The sequence below is a fragment of the Protomyctophum parallelum genome (assembly GCF_964188405.1).
Source record: "Protomyctophum parallelum genome assembly, chromosome: 1".
NCBI lineage: Eukaryota > Metazoa > Chordata > Actinopteri > Myctophiformes > Myctophidae > Protomyctophum > Protomyctophum parallelum.
In genome coordinates this window covers 28,399,869-28,420,984 of record NC_139697.1, presented here as the reverse complement: position 1 = coordinate 28,420,984, position 21,116 = coordinate 28,399,869, and the positions used below count along the sequence as shown (strand labels likewise).

The following is a 21,116-nucleotide window of genomic DNA, read 5'->3' as shown; positions in this document are numbered from 1 at the left end:
AATGAATCATATAACTCTATGCTCTGCTGTCTGCTCTAAATGAATCATATAACTATGCTCTGCTGTCTGCTCTAAATGAATCATATAACTCTATGCTCTGCTCTAAATGAATCATATAACTTTGCTCTGCTGTCTGCTCTAAATGAATCATATAACTCTATGCTCTGCTGTCTGCTCTAAATGAATCATATAACTTTGCTCTGCTGTCTGCTCTAAATGAATCATATAACTCTATGCTCTGCTGTCTGGCTGCTATAAATGAATCATATAACTCTATGCTCTGCTGTCTGCTCTAAATGAATCATATAACTCTATGCTCTGCTGTCTGCTCTAAATTAATCAAAAATAATTAAATCGGGTGAGCAAAGACTTCGGGCACATGATCACTTATAGCTGTTTAGGCTGGCCTGGCTTGATCACCCACATAATGGTACACAGTGAACATCACCATTGCTGTTACAATTATCATAGAAAAAAAACAAAAAACAAAACATAAAATTGTCAATAATGTAATAATAAAAATAAATCAATATTAGCATAATCACAATTTAGATTGTTCTAGGCTAGGCTACTAAGGCTAATGTTATTGTATTTTATCTGTTGTTTCACATTAGTGTGCTATTATGTAGGCCTAGGCCTACAGTATAATATCCAGGCCTGGCTTGTGTAGGCTATTACTACTGTATTACTGTCCTATTACAGATTCCCGGAAAGGAAACGCTCTCCTCCGCGGCAGTCGTGGAGCTTCTTTTCCATCCACCAGCTGTCTAAAAACTCGGAAATGACGTAAAACACAGCTTCTTCTGTCCGCGGCTGTCGGCTCAAGTGTGTCCATGCTGATTCTCAGTGTAGAGTAGAAAAGTAGAGACTCGCCGCAAAGCGGGTGCCTATGGGCTATAGTTCCAAACATTGCTCCTGGAACTATCCCATTGAGTTAGAATGAGCACTTCCGCATTCCATTGTTCCAATGGGAGTCAACGCTAGTGTCGCCACTCTTTTACTAGATTACTCTTCTCAGACTAATGACAACTAACCAATCACAGCGCGACCGACTTCCCCGGGCTATGGGATCCTAGACTTTACGGCGTACTTTACTTCCTGGTTGGATTCTACTACTTTGTGGACTAGCGGTAGCGGAGCTCCGAGCTACTCCCTTTGGTTGGTACTGTGTACATAACAAGACTGACTGTGTGTACATAACAAAACAAAAGATTCTGACGATGCATGCTTGACTGGGAAATAGAACAAATTAACGAGGCCAGTGTGGAGTTATATATCTATCTTGAGTACAATTAATACGATTTTTTTTTTTTTAAATTGTCTTTGTTGGTGGTGGATGCTCGGTGGTTGTTGTTGCTACTTGCTAGTGTTGTTGCGTTTTTTTATTATGAGCCAGCATTTTGCATGGGGTGGGATGGGATGGGGGAAATCAATGCATAACAGTAGAGAAGCCACGGGGTCTAACGACGTTATAGTTAACGGTTTATGCTTTTGGGAAAGTCAACAACGACGGGATAAATTCAATACGGGATTATTAGGTCTGGCTGCTGGCATTTACCTCCTCAGCCCCTGGCTGACATTAACATTACCGTGTTTATTTTCTGTTTTCTTCTTCAACCAACAACAGAGGACTGTCCCTCCCTTATTATCATCGCCGAGATGTCAAAATACACAAGTTTCCCGGAGCCTGTCGGCGAAGACCACAATCCATTCCAGGTGATCAATCAATAATAATGGTGTATTTAACATTGTTGGTGTTGCAGTAGATTAGATAATGTTGTTATATTAAGGTCTGTGTTTGTTTGATGATAAGAGAGACTGAGAGAGAGCGGCTTTGATGTTGGTATGTGTGGCATTTTCCCCCATTACTGGATTCAGATTGATTGACTGGATTGCAGGCACGCCGTTACTCATGTGACATGTGGAGGCCACTAGTCTAATCTACTACTCACACTTCAACTCTTGTACTGTACTTGTCCTTTTTATTATGAATTTACTCAAGAAGAATCTAACCTGTTCACTTGTCAGCCAAGTCCAGCATCTTTCTGAACTGGCATAACATAAATCCTTGATTTGTTTCTATTGTCTGTCTTAACGTTTAGTGTTATTTATAACCCTTTATTTTATGCGGTTCTATCTCTCTGCCAGGACCCTTCTGTGACGCAGCACAGCAGTAACACGGGATATGCTACACTGGACCTTTACAACCCGTTTGACAATAAAACGGGGGTGAGAATTAAAGATTTGTTATTATTACCGCTGAGATCTTGGCTTTGTGCTGCTTTATAGTTGCCAGACAGACAGTAGCCTTTAGCCTACACCACTGCACTGGACAATCTCACACTGTCTGTGACTGTTTGTTGTCCCGGGCGCAGTTTTTTGCTTTTCAATGGACTGCATTGATTAGATCATCTATTGAGAACAGTGCATTAGAGATTAGGCCCAACGAACGTTGACTTTGTATTTAATATAGCCATTATTCTGTGCACAGAATAAATGCTTTAGTTTCAAATATTTTCTGTGGTGGTGGACCGCACTGTTCCCAGAGGGGATGGGCATTGGGCAGTTGTAGCCGCAATTTCATTGCAACTCTAGATTCTTTTACAATGGGATGAATCTAGAGTTGCAATACCCTCCATTGACTCCCCATTCATCCAATTTGAGTTTGCGATCTGCTTGTATTAAACGACGTTAAACTCACCAACATTGCAGCTCTAGGCCAAGCTTGAATTATCCTCTTTCAATCTGCCAAGCTTTTGTTTCATAAAAATCCACCGTAGACATGTTATGCCTATGAGCTACTTTCTGTCAAGAAATTCTGTGCAGGTGATTCTTTTTCTAAGTGTTGGGAGTTTGGAAGCACTCGTTTTAATTAACGTGTTGCGCTGCTGACTCCTTCATTATGTGCAAATTCGAAACAGGTGGTACGCAGGGCCGTTCAGTGACTTTGACGAGTGCTTCCAAACTCCAACACTTGGAAAAAGAATCACCTGCACAGAATTTCAAATAAAATAAGTAATCAGTGTTGTAATGGTGTTTTTTTTGTACCACTGCGTTTTAATGACGTCACGTGCAGTCGTGCACACGCGCCTACATGTGTGCATGCGCACAGAACAGTCGACAGTGCCATCTCACCAGAGACGAAGAGTTATTATAATTGTACTTTTTATATTGTACTATGGTGAAAGAAATGCAAATGCCACTCCTTCCATGCCATGCTTTTTAGCCATTTTGTTTAGGTGAAGAAAAGCTGCATAGGCTATTATAGACTATTATTAAGTAGCAAGTGTAGCAATAACATACAAATATGTTTGCATTTCTGTCAAGAAAAGGTTAATAATCACATTTTCTATTAAAACACGATTATTTCCTGCTGATGGAAACATTTAGAGGGGCAGGAGCTCAAGTGAAAAAAGTGCACCTTGTGCAGCATGTGGAACTGGCCGGTTGCCTTAATAGTGTGAGATTGATAGATTTTGGGGCATAAATAATATATTGGAAGCCTTTTTTTTTAATCAAGAATTGATCAATGTCACCATGTTCCACATACTGTACAAAGGGGTACATTGATGTCCAGAGGGCAAGGGCAGGTGGTGCTCTAGCACCCCCTAGTGTCTATCTGTGCACGCCACTGTGCACACTGACTTTGCACAGCATGTTACTGTTTACTTACTTCAGGCAGCTCGCCTAGTTGGTCATCCACTGTCACTGCGTCTGCTACAGGAGGTGTAGGAGGAGGCGCGGCTGCAGCGGTAGCAGAACTAAAAAGTTTGCTTTGGAAGGAATCTTTTTTCTTTACTCGGTCGAGGACGAGGCATTCTTTAGAACACCAGAATGAGTAATGGAGTAAACCTACTCAACTGTGTTGCCTTTATGCAGTTGTATGAGGACGTTCATGTGTTTTTATCCCACGATTTTGCAACCCATTTTTTCCACCCAGTGTCAATTATCTAATGTAATCCTGGGCGCTACACTTCCTCTGCCAACCTGTGGGGGCAGCGGACTGACCTCATGCTTCCGGACGGTCATGGTAAACAAATGCTAATGATTTGATTTTGGGTACTCGTACTTCACACGGACTGTGTAAATCTGGGAGGAGCTGTCGGCCGGAGGACAGGACACTCACTGCCAGCTAGAAACCTGTAATGCAAGTAGGCTAGCAATTAATTGACCAAAGGATCTTTGCAATTTCTTTTTTTTTGGGTACAGTGTATGGTGCACCGTTCCGTCCCTGCACGTGCACGTCAAAAACGTACTGGTTCTACGGCGTGGCACTGCATTCTATGGGCATGACACCACTGGTTGTGTAATGCATGACTTCATGTGTGACTGACCATTGTTGTTGTTTTGAACATTTCTTCTTCAGCCTCCGCCGCCGTATGAAGCCACATCGCCCTCTGCTGGGCCTGTTCCTGCACAGACACCCCCCAGCAAGGCCACCACTCCCACAGAGCCGCGCAACTATGGCTCATACACCAGCCAGGGAGCTCAGGTGTGTAGCGTCTCTGTAGCGAGACCCTCAGACCCTGCTGCACCACGTGACAGCAGTGTTGGTTTTTGGCAGCAAATTTTTGTTTTAGTCATAGTCTCTTGAATAGCTTCCATTTAGATTTAGTCACGTTTCAGTCACCTGGGATGTCTTTGTGTTAGTCTAGTTGACTTAGTTGACTAAAATGCATTTTGGCGGGCCTTGATGCCGTCGTAATGACTGTTTTTACACTTGCAACGTGTTGCGCTGCGACGCGTTGTGAGCTTGTAGATCTACTATTTTCAGCATACAACCAAGTGTAAAATGACTTATTCTGGATCTCTTGTCCACTAGTCCCTTCCTAACATCTAGTTTTTATTTGTCTACGAAATTATCAGCATATTTAGTATTAGTTTCAGGCATCATAGCTTAGTTTTCATTTGGTTTCCATGTAGTTTTCGACAGTGAAAAAAGGTAGTCAACGAACATTTTTCGTCTTAGTTTTAGTCGACAAAATCAACACTGCACGACAGTGCATGGAGGAGAGGTTGTGCTCTCCTCTGTGAAATCCTCAGCGTCAATCTAACTCAGAGTTTTGGTTCCATTTTGGTTCCTCTTGCTTTTACAGTGTGATGAAATGCTGTGCTCTACATAACACACTTAACTGTGATGAAGACCTCTTGGTAATTAAGCATGTCGTGTAGTACAATGCAGTCTAAATACAATTAACTGGGCATACATTAGGAGCAATCATGCTTACATGCTCATATTGAAGGATGGATTTAGGTCAGATCAGTCAGGATTCATACTAGAAGGAGGCAGAGCAGGTGCTCACATTTTATTATTAAAAAAAAAATAGTCTGGTGGAGAGTCTTGACTTTCCCATGTCCTCCTCACAATAGAATGATGGAATTTAGGTTCGAAAACAGCCCAAAGTTGCCCACCAAATGCATATTCAAAGATTTTGACGTCTGAGGAGAGGTCTGTCCCTGACTGTGTGTTCCTTCCTGTAGCAGACTGCGGTGAGCGCCACTACGGCAGAGCTTCTGAAAAAGCAGGAGGAGCTTGAGAAGAAAGCACGCGAGCTGGAGAGGAGAGAGAGAGAGCTGGAGTCCCACAGCCTGGGACCTGGAGCCGGTAGGAACACACTGGGTGGTGGGCGGGGAGGTCTGAACTCTGAAGGCTCTGCAAATCTATGTTCATAAATGCTTTTGTTCAGTTAGAATGTAAAGACGGTGTAATAAAGTCAGGTGTTTGTTTAGGCAAATAATAGCCTGGTGATTCTATCAGGATGCTACCCGTCCATCAGCAGTCATGAAACAGTCCTGCTAGACACTCAGCAAGTCCTTTCCAACTTTTTTAAACAAAACAAAAGTACAATGATTGATAAACGTGTAAGGAAGCCTTGTTTATACTCGTCATATGAAGTCCATTTTATGTATAGCACATTTCATACAAAGCACATTCAGCATGCATAATAATTTTGATAGATAGATGGTAGATAGATATTAGATAGGTAGACACACACAGATGGGAGACAAATTAAAGGGAAAACCGTAATACCGGTAACTGAAATAACAACTGGATAAACAAATGCATCAGTTTTTATACAGCTCAGACTGCTTGATACAAAGAAGCAATTAACACCGTCCCATTTGCCCTTGAATATGGATTGTGATGGCAAGAGGATAATATCAAAGTGAATATGAAATAATATGAACATTATTGGGTCATAGATGTACTAAGACTGTTAAATTGGCTACTGTTGGATTAGGAACAGTGACTAAAGTGACACCTACATTTACACATAGGCCTCTGGGAAAGACATCGGTAAGTAGGGCTGAGAACTGTGGTCGAACGTGCACATTCAGTGACCATGGCATGGTTTGGGCCACTTGCCCCCGTAGAGGGAAGGATCACTGCATTTATTTATTCTGAGTGTTAAACTTTTCCTATAATGGACCACTTCTATCCTGATGGGAGTGGTCTCTTCTACGACAATGCTCCCATCCACGGGGCACACGATGCCACTGAATTGTTTGATTAGTCTGAAAATGATTATTTATGGTCATCGCAGTCACCACACCAGATCTCGGTCGAGCTTGATTTTGGACTGTTGGTGCTCTCCAACAGCATAATCAAGATACCAAATGGGAGAATATCTTGTTAGAATTAGCCCTTCACTAAGTCCCTCCCCAACCCATCCTAGTCCATTAGGCATGTTATCAGAGAAGAAAGCTTGACCTGCATAGCAACCGTTGCTAAACAATTTGGATTGGCATTGGGCTTTTTGGGGTGGGATTTAGTGAAGGGATAATTGTATTCCCTCTCTAGTAGGGTTCCTATGACAGATGCTGGGGAGCATTGAAGCTGTTCTTTTGGCTTGTGTGACTCAACACCATACTACTTACTAACAGTACGTTTTAACAGCGGGCGACGGACAGATTACATTTATGGAAGTGCATTATTTGTTTATGGGACCCTACTGGCTAACAGGCGATGGTCAAAAAGATAAAAATAATTCACCTTTTCGGGCGATGTGTCGGCCGATGCTCGCCCGCTGTTAAAACGTACTGTAAGACACTTAAGACTGTTAACTGTCCCATGTCTCTGTGCGAGTGTATATACAGTATAGTACAGCAACCCCCCCCCCTTGCATGCAAAGAATAAAGCATTAAAAAATAACCCATGATTACACACATTCACATGATACAGCGTGCATTTGACACCGACCCCACCCATGTCACTCACTCTCAACTCTCTAACACACATGCACAAACAGAACACACACATGCACAAACAGAACACACACATGCACAAACCCACACATACACAACCACACACATACACAAACACACACATGCCCAAACAGAACACACACATGCACAAACGCACACATACACAACCACACACATACACATGCACAAACAGAACACACACATGCACAAACAGAACACACACATGCACAAACAGAACACACACATACACAAACGCACACATGCACAAACACAAACAGAACACACACATGCACAAACAGAAATAAGGACTACTTTAAATATACAGCAGAATAAGAAGGTTTAGGAGACCAGTGTCTGATCTGAGAGTTCTGATTTGGTTTATAGGTAGTGAACAGGTCAGAGCTGTATTCAGGACTATACCATTAAGAGCCTTGCATATTGTTTATTAGTACTTTTGCAATTCTGTATTTTATAACAGGCGTTGACACTAAGGGTTGCCCACCTGCCCCTGGCAGGTAAATAAAACTTTCGGGCAGGTGGAGTTTGCTTTCAGGTTGCCCGGCCGGGGCAAGTGCTTGTTTTTGATGAGACGCAAGAGAACAGTCTATAAACATAACATGAGATGTGTCTAAACACCTGAACGTCTGTCTTCTGGTCTGTGGAATGTAAAATAAACTACTATGTTACTACACTTAAAAAGAAAAGTCATAGTCATATTCATAGCTATGTAGGTATTTGGCATACACAAAATATATATATTCTTTTATTATCTCACAGTCCCAGAAAGTATTTAAATCTTTACCTATGATTTTATAAAGGACGATTATTTTTTCGGGCAAGTGGGCATGACCTTTGGGCCAATTGAACATGATCTGTAATTGCCCCGACGGGCAAGTGCCTCTGAGACCTTAGTGTCAACCCCTGAAGGAGCCAATGTTTTCATCTTTTTCTCATCCCAGTGAGTATTCTGACTGCAGCATTTTTAATGAGCTGGATTCTTCCAGCAGTCATTTTCAGAAGTCCAGTAAAGAGGGCATTAGGGCGCGGTCACACCAAGCTATGGTTGCCAGCTGCTAAGCTCCATCAGGTTGTGCGCGGCTGACTGTTTTTCTTTTGTAGCCAGCACATAAAAAAAAACAGAGTAGCTTCCAGCACCTTCTGCCCCAATCAGAATCAATCTTTCACATTACAAGTAACATGGGTGAAATTCTTGGTTGTGCATCATTGCAGTTAAAAGAGAGAACAAAACAAAGTGCATAGTACATGACAAATCTACATGATACAATATGTGTATGCATATAAAATAAATAAGTAGTAAGCAAGTAGAAACTGTTCAAGAGTCTGGTGGTGCTGCTCTTTATGCTCATGTAACGTTTCCTCGGCCGTGGGCACAGCAGTGGCTTGAACAGGCTATGGCTGGGGTGATGGCCAGTGATGCAACTTTCACTCATTTCTGGACCCTCCCCATATCCTGCACCGCCTTCTGTCTTGACGTTACCAGACAACCATCGCTCCCTGTAGCCCGCAGACTAGCAAATGCTTTGTCTACCAGACAACCATCGCTCCCTGTAGCCCGCAGACTAGCAAATGCTTTGTCTACCAGACAACCATCGTTCCCTGTAGCCCGCAGACTAGCAAATGCTTTGTCTACCAGACAACCATCGCTCCCTGTAGCCCGCAGACTAGCAAACGCTGTGTCTACCAGACAACCATCGCTCCCTGTAGCCCGCAGACTAGCAAACGCTTTGTCTACCAGACAACCATCGTTCCCTGTAGCCCGCAGACTAGCAAACGCTGTGTCTACCAGACAACCATCGTTCCCTGTAGCCCGCAGACTAGCAAACGCTTTGTCTACCAGACAACCATCGTTCCCGGTAGCCCGCAGACTAGCAAACGCTTTGTCTACCAGACAACCATCGTTCCCTGTAGCCCGCAGACTAGCAAACGCTTTGTCTACCAGACAACCATCGTTCCCTGTAGCCCGCAGACTAGCAAACGCTTTGTCTACCAGACAACCATCGTTCCCTGTAGCCCGCAGACTAGCAAACGCTGTGTCTACCAGACAACCATCGTTCCCGGTAGCCCGCAGACTAGCAAACGCTGTGTCTACCAGACAACCATCGTTCCCTGTAGCCCGCAGACTAGCAAACGCTGTGTCTACGAGACAACCATCGTTCCCTGTAGCCCGCAGACTAGCAAACGCTGTGTCTACCAGACAACCATCGTTCCCTGTAGCCCGCAGACTAGCAAACGCTTTGTCTACCAGACAACCATCGTTCCCGGTAGCCTGCAGACTAGCAAACGCTTTGTCTGTAGCCTGGTTACTTTGCGACTTTATCCAACTTTATTAGGTGGCTGTACTACTATCTTTATCAATTCATTTTGAATTCAAAGGAGCTTTATTGGCATGAGAAAACATATGTTTACATTGCCAAAGCAAGTGTCAAAATACAATAAAAACTGTTGAAAATGGAGAAAGCACAGTTGGAGGAGGTACAGCATTTTGTTAACGGAGGCGCTGTCACATTGCATCATTATATACATGTCATACAGGGTATAAAGCTTTTTTGAAACAAATGGCAGCATTTTTTTTGCAGTCACTCCTGTCTTCAGTCTACTGGAATGTTCATGATCCCAGAAATGGTGATTAGTATAAACTTGTATGATTCAAATGCAATCTATAGGCTTAAAAAAGGAGATTAAGCTTGGTTGCTAAAAGTTGCACGTTGAGCAATTTGAGTAATTAGCATAATATGTAACAATACTTGGTTAGGGTAAATGTGTGCAGGAGGTCAAGGTGCTGTTGTAATCCTTCTTTGGTAGTGGACGGTAACACCAGGACATCTGCAACAGTAGGCATTCAACATTCATTGATGTATTTGTTAAAGACTGTTGGGCTGCATCCCTGTCTAGCTCCTCTGCTTTGGTGAAAGAACTGTGTTTTTCCCAATCCTAACAGTGCTGTTGTGTTGTGTTGTGAATATAGATGTTATGATGCCGTAGGTTTCCCCCCCCCCAATTCCGCTTTCTAGCAGTTTGTACAGTAGACCCTCGTGCCAAATTGAGTTAAATGCTTTTTTGTCTACAAAACAGGAGAATATTTTACTTTAGTTTTTTTCCTTTATTTGTTGTCGATTAGTGTGTTGAGTGAACATGTGGTCTGTTGTACAATAGTTTTGTTGATTTGCTGTCAGGATGTTCTTTTGTGTGAGGAACTGTAATATTCTCTGGTTGATAATCATGCAGAGCCTTTTCCGACATGGCTGTTTGCTTCTTCTTTTATCAAACTATATCTCAGGTGTTAGTGTCTCTAATGGACGTGCAGGGAGATGCAACAGCAACAAATAAAAGAGAAAAGAGTAAGACTGTCCGAAATGGAAAACAAGAAGGGGATTACTGGTGACTTGCTTTGATGATGGGACGGTTCAGAACTTCAGATTATATTTTAGAGTGATGCAGAACCAGTTCGACAAGGGGAGCAGCATCCTGAGCATTTATTTGCTCCAAATAGACATGGCGTAGGCCTGCATAAACTCAAGGTGTGTGCGACACACAGAAAGATGCACAAGACCATCAAACCAAGCCATTCCCATTGAAAAGCATTGGCAGAATCCAACCTCATAGGTAGAATTAAACTTTGGTGTGATCGAGCCCTTACTGTACTTGAGGGCCATTATTGGTATGCTAGATTTAGCTGTGCTGTCCAGCATTGACATTACTGTTGATTACTGTGTACTGTGCGTATAATCGTATATCTAGTTTGCGTCCGAGCATAGACATGGTAACGCCCCGCCTGCCTCTGATTGGCCTACCGACACTGCCCGTCTTGACTGTCCTCCACTATGCTATGATAGTCTGATGCGAGGTTACTCCGTGGTGGTGGGAAAATAACTCCGTTTTTATTTTTGTAGAAGAGGAAAACTAATATTGTTTATGCTGTTTGCTTTGATTGAATAATTGATTGAACATGTACACAATTCTAAATAAATAAAGTGTTTGTGTTGATTATTGTGTGTTGATTATTGTGTATTTGTATGTGTATTTGAAAAAGGTCTATTTCTCTGTCATTCTCTTGTATTATTTCCCACCACGGAGTAACTAAACCTCGCATCTTGGAGGACAGTCAAGACAAGCAGTGTCGGTAGGCCGATCAAAGGCAGGCGGGGCGTTACCATGTCTATGTTCGGAGGCAAACTAGATATATGCGTGTACTGTACATAAAGTATACTGTACATGGAATAAAGTATACTACACAATAATCACCCTGCCAGCTGGAATGCTGGCCGATTAGCCTGATGCTACATAAATCTGTTTCTCTGCAGCACTGCTAATATAATTGAGCAATTCAAATTGTTTTTCTCAACATATTAAACTTTCAATTTGAGCGTGTAAATGCATTCATCAGAATTCTTCTGTGTAATCCCCCTCTTTTCTTTTAGCTCGTCAGAATAATTGGCCCCCGCTGCCTTCGTTTTGCCCGGTGGGACCGTGCTTTTACCAGGACATAACTATAGACATCAACCAGAACTTCCAGCGCACTGTCACCATCATGTACTACTTCTGGATGTGTGAGTTCCACAGTATATCAATCAATGCTTTATTTCAGAACCAGGGAGATGTCACAGTACAATAGAGCGTCACAGTCGCTCCAAAATATTGTGTTGTCATGCTTTGTCACGAGTACGGCGCTTAAAAGGTCTTTAAATAAATACTTTTTGAAATGTCTACGGGGAAAATGCATTGGGAATTATTTCCTGGGCCTGGCATCGTCATGAAAACTGCGACGCTCTATACACATAAAACAGTACAAATCACATGCAGTACAGTACAATAAAAAGTAGTCTCTTGAATAGTTTTAATTTAGTCTTAGTCACATTTTAATCACCTGGAATGTTTTAGTGTTATAATATGAAACAATCAAAAGTAACAGGGTATAAGTTAAGAAAAAGTAAAGAGTATATAATCTAGATCAATAATGACTATGGAAGCATAAAGCTGCCAAAATTCAAATGAAATGGAAAATACGAAAAGTCAATTGAAATAAGAGAATGCTTTTTCATTTTCAGGTCATTGACGCATTTCTTGTGACAAAAATAAATCTAAAATGCAATAGCATTTACATTTAATCTACAGATGTGCTCATTCAATGACACAATTCAAATTATAAATGAAATATCATTTGAATTTTCAAAAAATGCATCATTGCATGTTTTCTCTCCTTCAGTTCAGGTAAATACTTAGATAGTTGGTGACATAACAAAATTTATGTAATTTAACTCTTGTTACGCTTGTCTTGTTTCTCGTTCTTTTCTTCCTCTTTCCTGTCCTCCAGTTGGTGCATGTACTCTGCTCTTCAACCTGATCTCGTCTTTGTCTATGTTTTGCGTGGACCCATCTGGAGGTGTGGGACTGGGCCTAGCTATCCTGTGGGCCCTGCTATTCACTCCTTGTTCTTTCGTCTGTTGGTACAGGCCTGTGTACAAAGCTTTTAGGTGCGTAACCATTACTAGGCGGTGGTGGCTCAGGGGTAGAGTGGCCGGATGGTAACCGCAAGGTTGCCAGTTTGAACCCGGGCTCCCCCCAGAGTTGGTGTCAAAGTGTCCTTGAGCAAGACACTGAACCCCTAATTGCTCCTGATGTGCATGTTGGTGCCTTGCATGGTTTCCTCCGCCATCGGTGTGTGCGTGTGAATGGGTGAATGTAATGCACAATCTATGTAAAGCGCCTTGGATAAAGGCGCTATATAAATGCACCATTTACCATTTACTAGCTACCAAATAGATGATTTGGGTCTAAACATGGTTGTAGTGCTATGTAAGAATGGTAGCCTGTGGGTATTTAATTTGATTAATTTAAAGAAAGAAATCTCTTTCATTTTCTCTTTTCCCAGGAGTGACAGCTCTTTCAACTTCTTCGCTTTCTTCTTTGTGTTCTTTGCCCAAGTGATCACGTATGTCATCATGACCATCGGAATTCCAGGATGGGGTTTCAGGTAACAACACAAGTGTAATTGTCGCATTATACTCTTAACAAATTGAATTCATCGTGACCAAGATTGGTCTGCTTACTAAAGATGTTTCTCTGTGTTTCTTTTCATACATGGTATACATGTATGAATACCATGTATGCACTGAGTGCTCTGAGCTTGTAGATCTGCTTTTTTTCAATAGCTAAAGTATAACACAATGTTTAAAACACCAAAAAGGGTTCCCGCCAGAAAGGGTTAAGTAAAAATGTGTCAAACAAACTCATCTGTGGTGTGGTGCTATACCAAGGAATGCAATATGATGCCTTGAAACTTCTATAAATACCCGGTAGAAATAAATAAAACATCTTAGCTGGTCATATTATGGTAGCAGCACTCATGTAAACACGTTTGTGTGAATGAGTTACTTTAACCTCTGTTGAAAACCAGCTGTGCAAGTATAACATAAAACATGCTGAGCAAATGCCATTCGTAATCTCATTGCACATCCCTGTGTGTGTGTGTGTGTGTGCTGAGACAGAAACGTACTGTGTCTTTGCTCAATACACTCTCCCCTTTGTGTAAGGGAGAGAGATTTCGGCCTCTTTTTTTTGTCAATTGTCAAGTTTTTTCAGTAGCCATAAAAACACACGGTGGTGTGTATGTGTCCCTATATGGTGTGTGCGGTGTTGATTTTGTCGACTAAAGCTAAGACCTTTTTTTTTCGTCGACTAACTTTTTTTTCCACTGACAAACAAAATGCAAACTAAGCTATGATGACTAAAACTAAGACTAGATACTGTATACTGACAATTTCGTCAACAAATATAAACTAGACTAACATGTTAGGAGGGGACTAGTGGACAAGAAATCCAGTAGAAGTAATTTTAAACTTGGTTGCATGCTGAAAATGGCAGATCTACAAGCTCACAATGCGTTGTGAGCTTGTAGATTGGCTATTAAGTGTAAAATCAGTCATTACGACGGCATCAAGGCCCCCAAAATAAATTTTAGTCTACTAAATCAACTGTAGATTTAGTCGACTAAAATCTTGTGATATTTAGTCGACTAAAACTAGACTAACACTAAGACACTCCAGGTGACTAAAACTAAATAAACTATTCAAGAGACCATGACTAAAACTAAACTCAAAATTTGCTGCCAAAAAACAACACTGGGTGTGAGGCTGTGTGTGCTATAGTAGCAGCCACCACCAGGCTCCGCCAAAACTTTGTTCCAAACTCAACTGTCATTGCATATCTGTATGTATTTATAGTTTTATTTTAAGACTGCACAGGTGGGTGGCCGACGTGTGGGCCATAATCAGCACCAAGAGCGATAATATGTCTTTTTTTTAACTAATTGTTCTAACTCAAGTTGATGGCGTGATTTTAACAAATGCTGTACACTTTTTGGAAAAAGTTTTTCCTCCTTTATATTATAATAATACCTGATGATGTTTTAGGGTGGAAAAAAAACATCTTTAACTCCTACATCTCTCAGTAACTTTCTCTTCTCCTCAGTGGGTGGATAGTCAGCCTGGCTGCTCTTAAGACCAGTGTTCCCGTTGGTGTGATAATGATGCTAAACGCTGTGTGCTTCACTGCCCAGACCGCCATGGGGGTCGCCATGCTTAAGAAGGTAAACTCCGGATGAATATCTCGTCTGTACAGTACTTGCAGAGTATAATGCCAAATGACTTTTTATCTATAATATCTCTGTGCCTATAAATGAATGGGTTTGGATTATGCTGGATATTGGAAGCATGGAAGCAACGTAGACACACATATATTTGAATGTATTATCCTAGTTAACACCTACATTTCCCAGGGTTATTTAATCCATTAAATAAATGTGCCCAGCGATTTATAGCAGCGGAGCCCTTTTACCGAAGGACCGAATGTTATCCCGGATGTGGCTGTAGCAGCTAGAAAACACTTGTTAACTGCGATCGACAATAACGGGAGGTATGATTAAATCTACCGCGACTAGCGACTGGACAGCGGGAGGCCGTCTAACACATGATCTTTCCTTAGAATTAGACGGGACGATTTAGATCGCAAGTTATTAACGTTTTAAGATTTTCGGTCTCGTCGGCTAAACAGGGGGGAACATTTTCGATGACGTCCCACTGTTGCGCAACATCGAATGTTACGCAACAGGCGCTCCCAGCCTGTGGAGCGATGCGATCGGTTTTGATATCAATAACCTCCGTCTTTTGATCAATCTTCGTCCTGGGCGATGGGTGTTACTAATTGAAAGCATGGTGAACTTCGTCCTGGGCGATGGGTGTTACTAATTGAAAGCATAGTGAACTTCGTCCTGGGCGATGGGTGTTACTTATTGAAAGCATGGTGAACTTCGTCCTGGGCGATGGGTGTTACTAATTGAAAGCATAGTGAACTTCGTCCTGGGCGATGGGTGTTACTAATTGAAAGCATAGTGAACTTCGTCCTGAGCGATGGGTGTTACTAATTGAAAGGATGGTGAACTTCGTCCTGGGCGATGGGTGTTACTAATTTAAAGGATGGTGAACTTCGTCCTGGGCGATCCGGTTGTTAACGGCAGGGTAAGTGATAGTTTTTGGTTAAAACAAAAACCTTTTTGTTACAAATTAGAAGACACTTTAGCAGACACTCTTAATCCAGTAAGCAAGAACAAAACATGGTAATACATCAAATACATAAAAAACTCATCAAGAATCATACGTATTATGTAATTATGTAAGATAAGAACCTAACAGTGGAATATCTATATAATGAAATTGTGCTTATATACACTATGGAGTGCCATGTCTACATAAAACGCTATCTAAGTTACGTAAGTTAACTTGAGCCTTTGCATACGCCTTTAACCCTGCAAGACCCAACGTTGTAAATATACAACAATTTATACTTAATATATATATATTGCCATATATGTTTTTTTCTGTTCTTTTTTCACCTAAACGTCATCATTAATATTCATTGCAATGCCATTGGTCATGATATTTGCATATAAATACCCCCCACAGAGGCTGAAATTCACACAACTTCAAAATGTCTGGACAATTCTTTTACCTATGACTTTTAACCCTGATAAATGTATGTAAAATGCCTGTAATATATATATTTGTGATCATTAGAATGTCTAGAACATGTTTTAATTCTTTTTACATAATTTCCTCTGTAAAGTCCTAGTAGTACAAGTAGTAGTAAGGTTGAAATGTCTTTTTTGCAAGTAGAAATATATCCGGGCCTTACAGGGATAAGGTCGTTGAGGCTTGTTAAAAGGTTTACCATAGTGCTCATTGCTATAGACACAGAGTGTTTGTTCAGTAAGAGTGTCCCGGACGGTCCCTCCACCTCTTTAATAAACAAATACATTTTAACCCATTTAGGCCTGACGTCGAAATTAATTGTCTTTCTGAAATACCTGTGTTTCTACATGAGTGGTGCTTAATATTTCATGTCAAGGACCCCAAAGATTATATGTAAATTGGCCGCCGACCCCCATCTGAAATATGTTATTCCAGGGACCTCCCAGTAGCAAAGATTTGAGTTAAAAAACATGATTTCTCATGATTTCTCACAACTCCAGCTTTGTACGAGGCTTAAAAGGTCTTTAAATAAATACTTTTTGAAAAGTCTATGAGGAAAATGAACGGGGAATCATTTCCTGGGCCCTGGTAGGGGCGGGACTGTGACGCTCTATAGTGTCGACCCCTTATCCCTGTGTTGGATCTATGCTTACTGTAGACTGGCATATTCACAGATACCGATATGACCCAAAACGGCCGATACCGATACTTTTCCGATAGCGATACAGTATCAGGACATCTCTACTAAAGAGCTGGAGAGACGGGGAGACTCCTGTTATTGAACAAACTAACATTCTATATCAATGAGAATATGAAGTTATTACCAGTTATTAACACTTATTTAATATAATGTTAAATTTAATTTAACCAGACAGTGGCAGACAGGGTTCGATCCCCTGCCGGGTCATACCAAAAACTGCACGGTGGCACAGTTGGCAGTGCTGTCGCCTCACAGCTAGAAGGTCCTGGGTTTGATTCCCGCTCGGGACACTGTGGGTGCTGGCGGCGTGCTTCCTCCTCCGCGTCATCAGTGCCCATACCCGAGGCGGGTTAGCGAAAGGGCCCTTCTGTGTTCATGTTCTCCCCGTGTCCCCTAGGGTAGGTACCCTCACAAAAAACATGCAGTAATCCTGGTCACTAAACTGCCTCCCCCTGGCCAGCCGGGGCGCCTGATGGAGGGAAAGGAACTGGTTGGAATAACGTGTTCCTTCCACGCGCTACGTCCAACCAGGGAAACTCCCCTGTCAGGTGTAAAGGAGCAACTTGGACACTCGGGCATGAAGGAAGCATTAGTACAAGTCCGTTGCTCTCCCCATGTCCCCCATATATGGCGACTAGGTTGGTGGAGGGTGTGTTGAGCCCAGGATCACATTAGATAATTGACACAGGGGTGAAAAATGGGTTAAGAAAAAGAGACTGACAATCCTGATAATTACCCCTATAGTAGCCCCGGCCACAGAGCTGTCAACATATAATATGCGGTCCCAAGAATGCCCTCCATATCGCTTTCTAGGGTATCATCTTTGCGACCTGACAATGAGTGTGGTGTGATGATGAATTGGTTATTGGTTATGTGTATCAGGTATCGCCTCTCTCTCTGCACCCCACCCCACCACCATCCCCTGCAGGTCCATTCTCTGTACAGGCAGACAGACGCCAGTTTCACGAAAGCCCAGGCAGAGTTCGCCAGCGGAGTGATGTCCAATCAGGCTGTGCGGCAGGCGTCCGCCAACGCAGCGCAGGCGGCATTCACTGGACCTCCTCGATAGGGAGGGGGAGGCGGGAGGCGGGGCGGCAACAGGTGCGTTGTTGGAAGGTGAGCTGGACGGTTGGAGCACGGCGCCCCCCCTCCCCCCACGCGCCGAGATGGGATCCATTTGATTTCTCTCCCCTTCATGATTTGAATTTGAGGAGATGATGGCTCCTGCATGTTGGCGCTCAAGGGAATCTGCACTGCAGGATAAGGGGGTAGTAGGACATTGATGGGCTCATGTTAAAGTGTGAGAGTTGAAAAGGGTATCTTTGAAAAACAAAAAAGGTCCCGCACACTGTCAGACACTTGTTTTGCTCTTTATTAGGCCGACGTTTCGGTCGATTTAGACCTTCATCAGGGCAGACAGGATTGTCTGTCCTGATGAAGGACAGACAATCTAAATTAATGTCCTGAGGATTGTGTGTCCGGGGGACCTTTTCTTTGTTTTTCAAAGATACCCTTTTTAATGTATGCTCTATTGCCCTTACGCACCTGTTGCTAGCCTTCTGAGGTGTGCAATGCATCGGCCTTTTGCTGAAAAAAAAGTGTGACAGTTGTACAGTGCAGGTCAGTGTGACCACGCCAGCCATGTAGGCATTGGGTAATTCCAAGGTTAATTCAATAAGGTTAGGAAGCGAAGACCGTACGGTGGACTCCATGTTGCACCCTGGAAGGAAAGGAACATGCGCAATGGGCTATATGCAGCCAACACTTCCGCGTTCAGCTTCCTTGGTCTCAATTGCGCATGTTTCTTTCCTTCCAGCGACCGTACGGTCTTCGCTTCCTAACCTTATTTAATTAACCTTGGGTAATTGTAACTGCAGGCACCAAGTCATGGGTGTTGTTGATATAATATATATTATGGAATGGAAAAGAGGTGCGGGAGGAGTTATGTACTTTATTGTTTGTGATGAAGATACCTATTGTAAAACTAAAAGTGTTAATGAATGAATGCAGGGAAAGGCTCTGTTTTACATACGGTAAATCAAGTATCTATATCTCTATGTACAGTATACAATATACTGTATACAGTATGTACTATATAGATATATACTGTATCGGAGCGCACATACACACACACACGCGGCCATAGTGGGTAGAGGGGGCATTTAGGAATGTCCCCCCACCCACACACACCTACCTAAGTGTCAAAAGTGTCCCTGAGCAAGACACTCAGCCCCATGGGTGCTGTATTAATGGCATCCGCTGCAGATGTACTGTAGCAAATATACTGCAGCAATAGCTAAATGCATTTATGTTACACGTGCACGCACACACACACACACACACACACACACACACACACACACATACATACATACATACATACATACACAAGTCAAGCGGTGTGCCAATTGTGTTTCTTCGGAGCATGTCTTGCCTGGGTCATTTCCTAAAGGGGAGTGAGGACTTGCACATGCTTAAAAAAAACTGGAATCAATGCCACTTAAATCATTTGATTCAGTACGGAGTGAGTATAGCTCAACTATCTGTTACCAATACTACTTGTGTTGCTTCAGTGACAACTAACCCAATTGTTTTGTTATTATGCCAAATGAGAATGCATATTTACCTTTATTGCCAAACTGTCCTACTGTATTTAAAAAAAAATGAGAACTGTGTTTTGGTTGTGATGTTATTGTTCTGTTGGTGCTTGTTTGTGGTTGTTATGATTGTTGTTAAAACTCACTGTTGGTTTTAATAAAAAAGATGTCATGCTTATCGTGTGTGTGTGTGTGTGTGTGTGTGTGTGTGTGTGTGTGTGTGTGTGTGTGTGTGTGTGTGTGTGTGCGCTCAACGGATTTAACATTGTTAAAATGGAGTTTGGAGTTAGATTTTTTTGTATCGGAAGAGGACATGCCAGATAAAATGTATATCTAAATACTGAATCAAGCAACCTAGAAACTGTCCTGGGTGCTCACAAGTTTGAGTAAACCCAAACGTGTTTGTAACATAGTAGAGCTACACAATTATGTTTAAGGGTCAACAACAAGTCCCAAGGACTTGTTTCCAATATCGAAAGAACTACTACTAGGCCTACTATGATTTTGCATTTGTAAATACAGTTCGCTCATAATTGTGTGAAGTCTTATTAGAAATATAGGTACTCTGGTGCCCCCCAATGCACTTGAAGAAAATTGCATCCATGATATCATGGCGACAACTTGATTTTGTGACTTCAGATTTAGTTAACAGTTTCCGTGCTTTGAATGGATTACTCCAGGTTATTGTCGCTGCCATATCGGACATACGCGACTTTTGTTTTATGTGTTTAATCCGCCGTAATGTAAACAAAAAAAAGAAAAATCTTCTTCGCCGCGCAGATAGTTATTAGACGCATCCGTTGTGATGAGAAACCGGAAATCGTCACATGCTGTAGGCTGCTAGGGCTTCTGGGAAATTGAGGCCAATGTAAACGAATGGGGTTCAACGCCTCATGGAGGCGGGTCCTGTGCTGCTTCTCCCGGGTCTAGCAAGATGGCGGGTGGTACGATCTATCATAACAAACGGGGGGAGGTTTTTTCGCTCGATTTTCGCGGATTAAAAGCCCAAATAATTCAGCGTATGCTCTAAAGGTAATATAACAATCTCGGCAGTGAAGGGGGGGTGATTAAAAGTCTGGTAAATCGTTTTCAGCGGTCAAACTGTTAACTTGCATTAGTTTGTGGCCAAGTCCAATCCAAGTTAGCAAATAAGAGCCAATGCCATTGACAATTAAATCTAACTTTAGCCTACTTAAAATATCTTTGACTCTCACTCTTGTTGAATCTTATTTGAGTATTTGGAAATGTGCTTAAAGCCAAATGTGTTGCAATAATGCAATTGCAAGCTAAATTGTGAGACGACAGCTGTTGCAGTTGTTTTTACTTACATATTCTTTGTTATTCGTGTAGATCTAGAACCGGATTTGTAATTTACACTTTCTGCAGTGCAGTCCAGTAGTTTTAATAAGGCCTACCTACCTACATTACAAGTCAGACAGTCGACTGACCCTTCTCTGGCAAGCTCGAAGTTAACGACTGTAAAATACAGATATTACACCGGAATGCATATTGCAATTGAATTGTGTTACTCCAGATGACGCTGATTCGCACATTGATAATGACTTGGTC

The 21,116-nt window shown here is 42.1% G+C and overlaps 1 protein-coding gene across 4 annotated transcripts; it reads left to right on the top strand.

Annotated features, from left to right (window-relative positions):
- Positions 1-1,115: 1,115 nt before the first annotated feature.
- On the top strand, positions 1,116-19,330 carry scamp3 (secretory carrier membrane protein 3). Of its 4 annotated transcripts, none has more exons than XM_083768985.1 (10): positions 1,116-1,158; positions 1,628-1,716; positions 2,149-2,229; positions 4,367-4,492; positions 5,485-5,605; positions 11,646-11,774; positions 12,539-12,698; positions 13,097-13,198; positions 14,695-14,812; positions 17,879-19,330. In XM_083768985.1, the coding sequence occupies exons 2-10, from the start codon at positions 1,660-1,662 to the stop codon at positions 18,017-18,019; spliced, it is 1,035 nt and encodes a 344-aa protein (XP_083625111.1). In that variant the 5' UTR covers positions 1,116-1,158; positions 1,628-1,659; the 3' UTR covers positions 18,020-19,330. The 4 variants fall into 4 exon arrangements, with proteins under 4 accessions (XP_083625111.1, XP_083625108.1, XP_083625109.1 ...); XM_083768982.1 differs by having other exon boundaries at positions 5,482-5,605; XM_083768983.1 differs by having other exon boundaries at positions 1,142-1,257; positions 5,482-5,605.
- The last annotated feature ends 1,786 nt before the right edge of the window (positions 19,331-21,116 follow it).

Bases quoted from the DNA above. Each gene is read 5' to 3' on its own strand.
- scamp3 (XM_083768982.1), top strand. From the start codon at position 1,660: ATGTCAAAATACACAAGTTTCCCGGAGCCTGTCGGCGAAGACCACAAT. The intron at 4,493-5,481 runs GTGTGTAGCGTC...TCCTTCCTGTAG, and splicing joins ACACCAGCCAGGGAGCTCAG to CAGACTGCGGTGAGCGCCAC. The intron at 13,199-14,694 runs GTAACAACACAA...TCTTCTCCTCAG, and splicing joins ATTCCAGGATGGGGTTTCAG to TGGGTGGATAGTCAGCCTGG.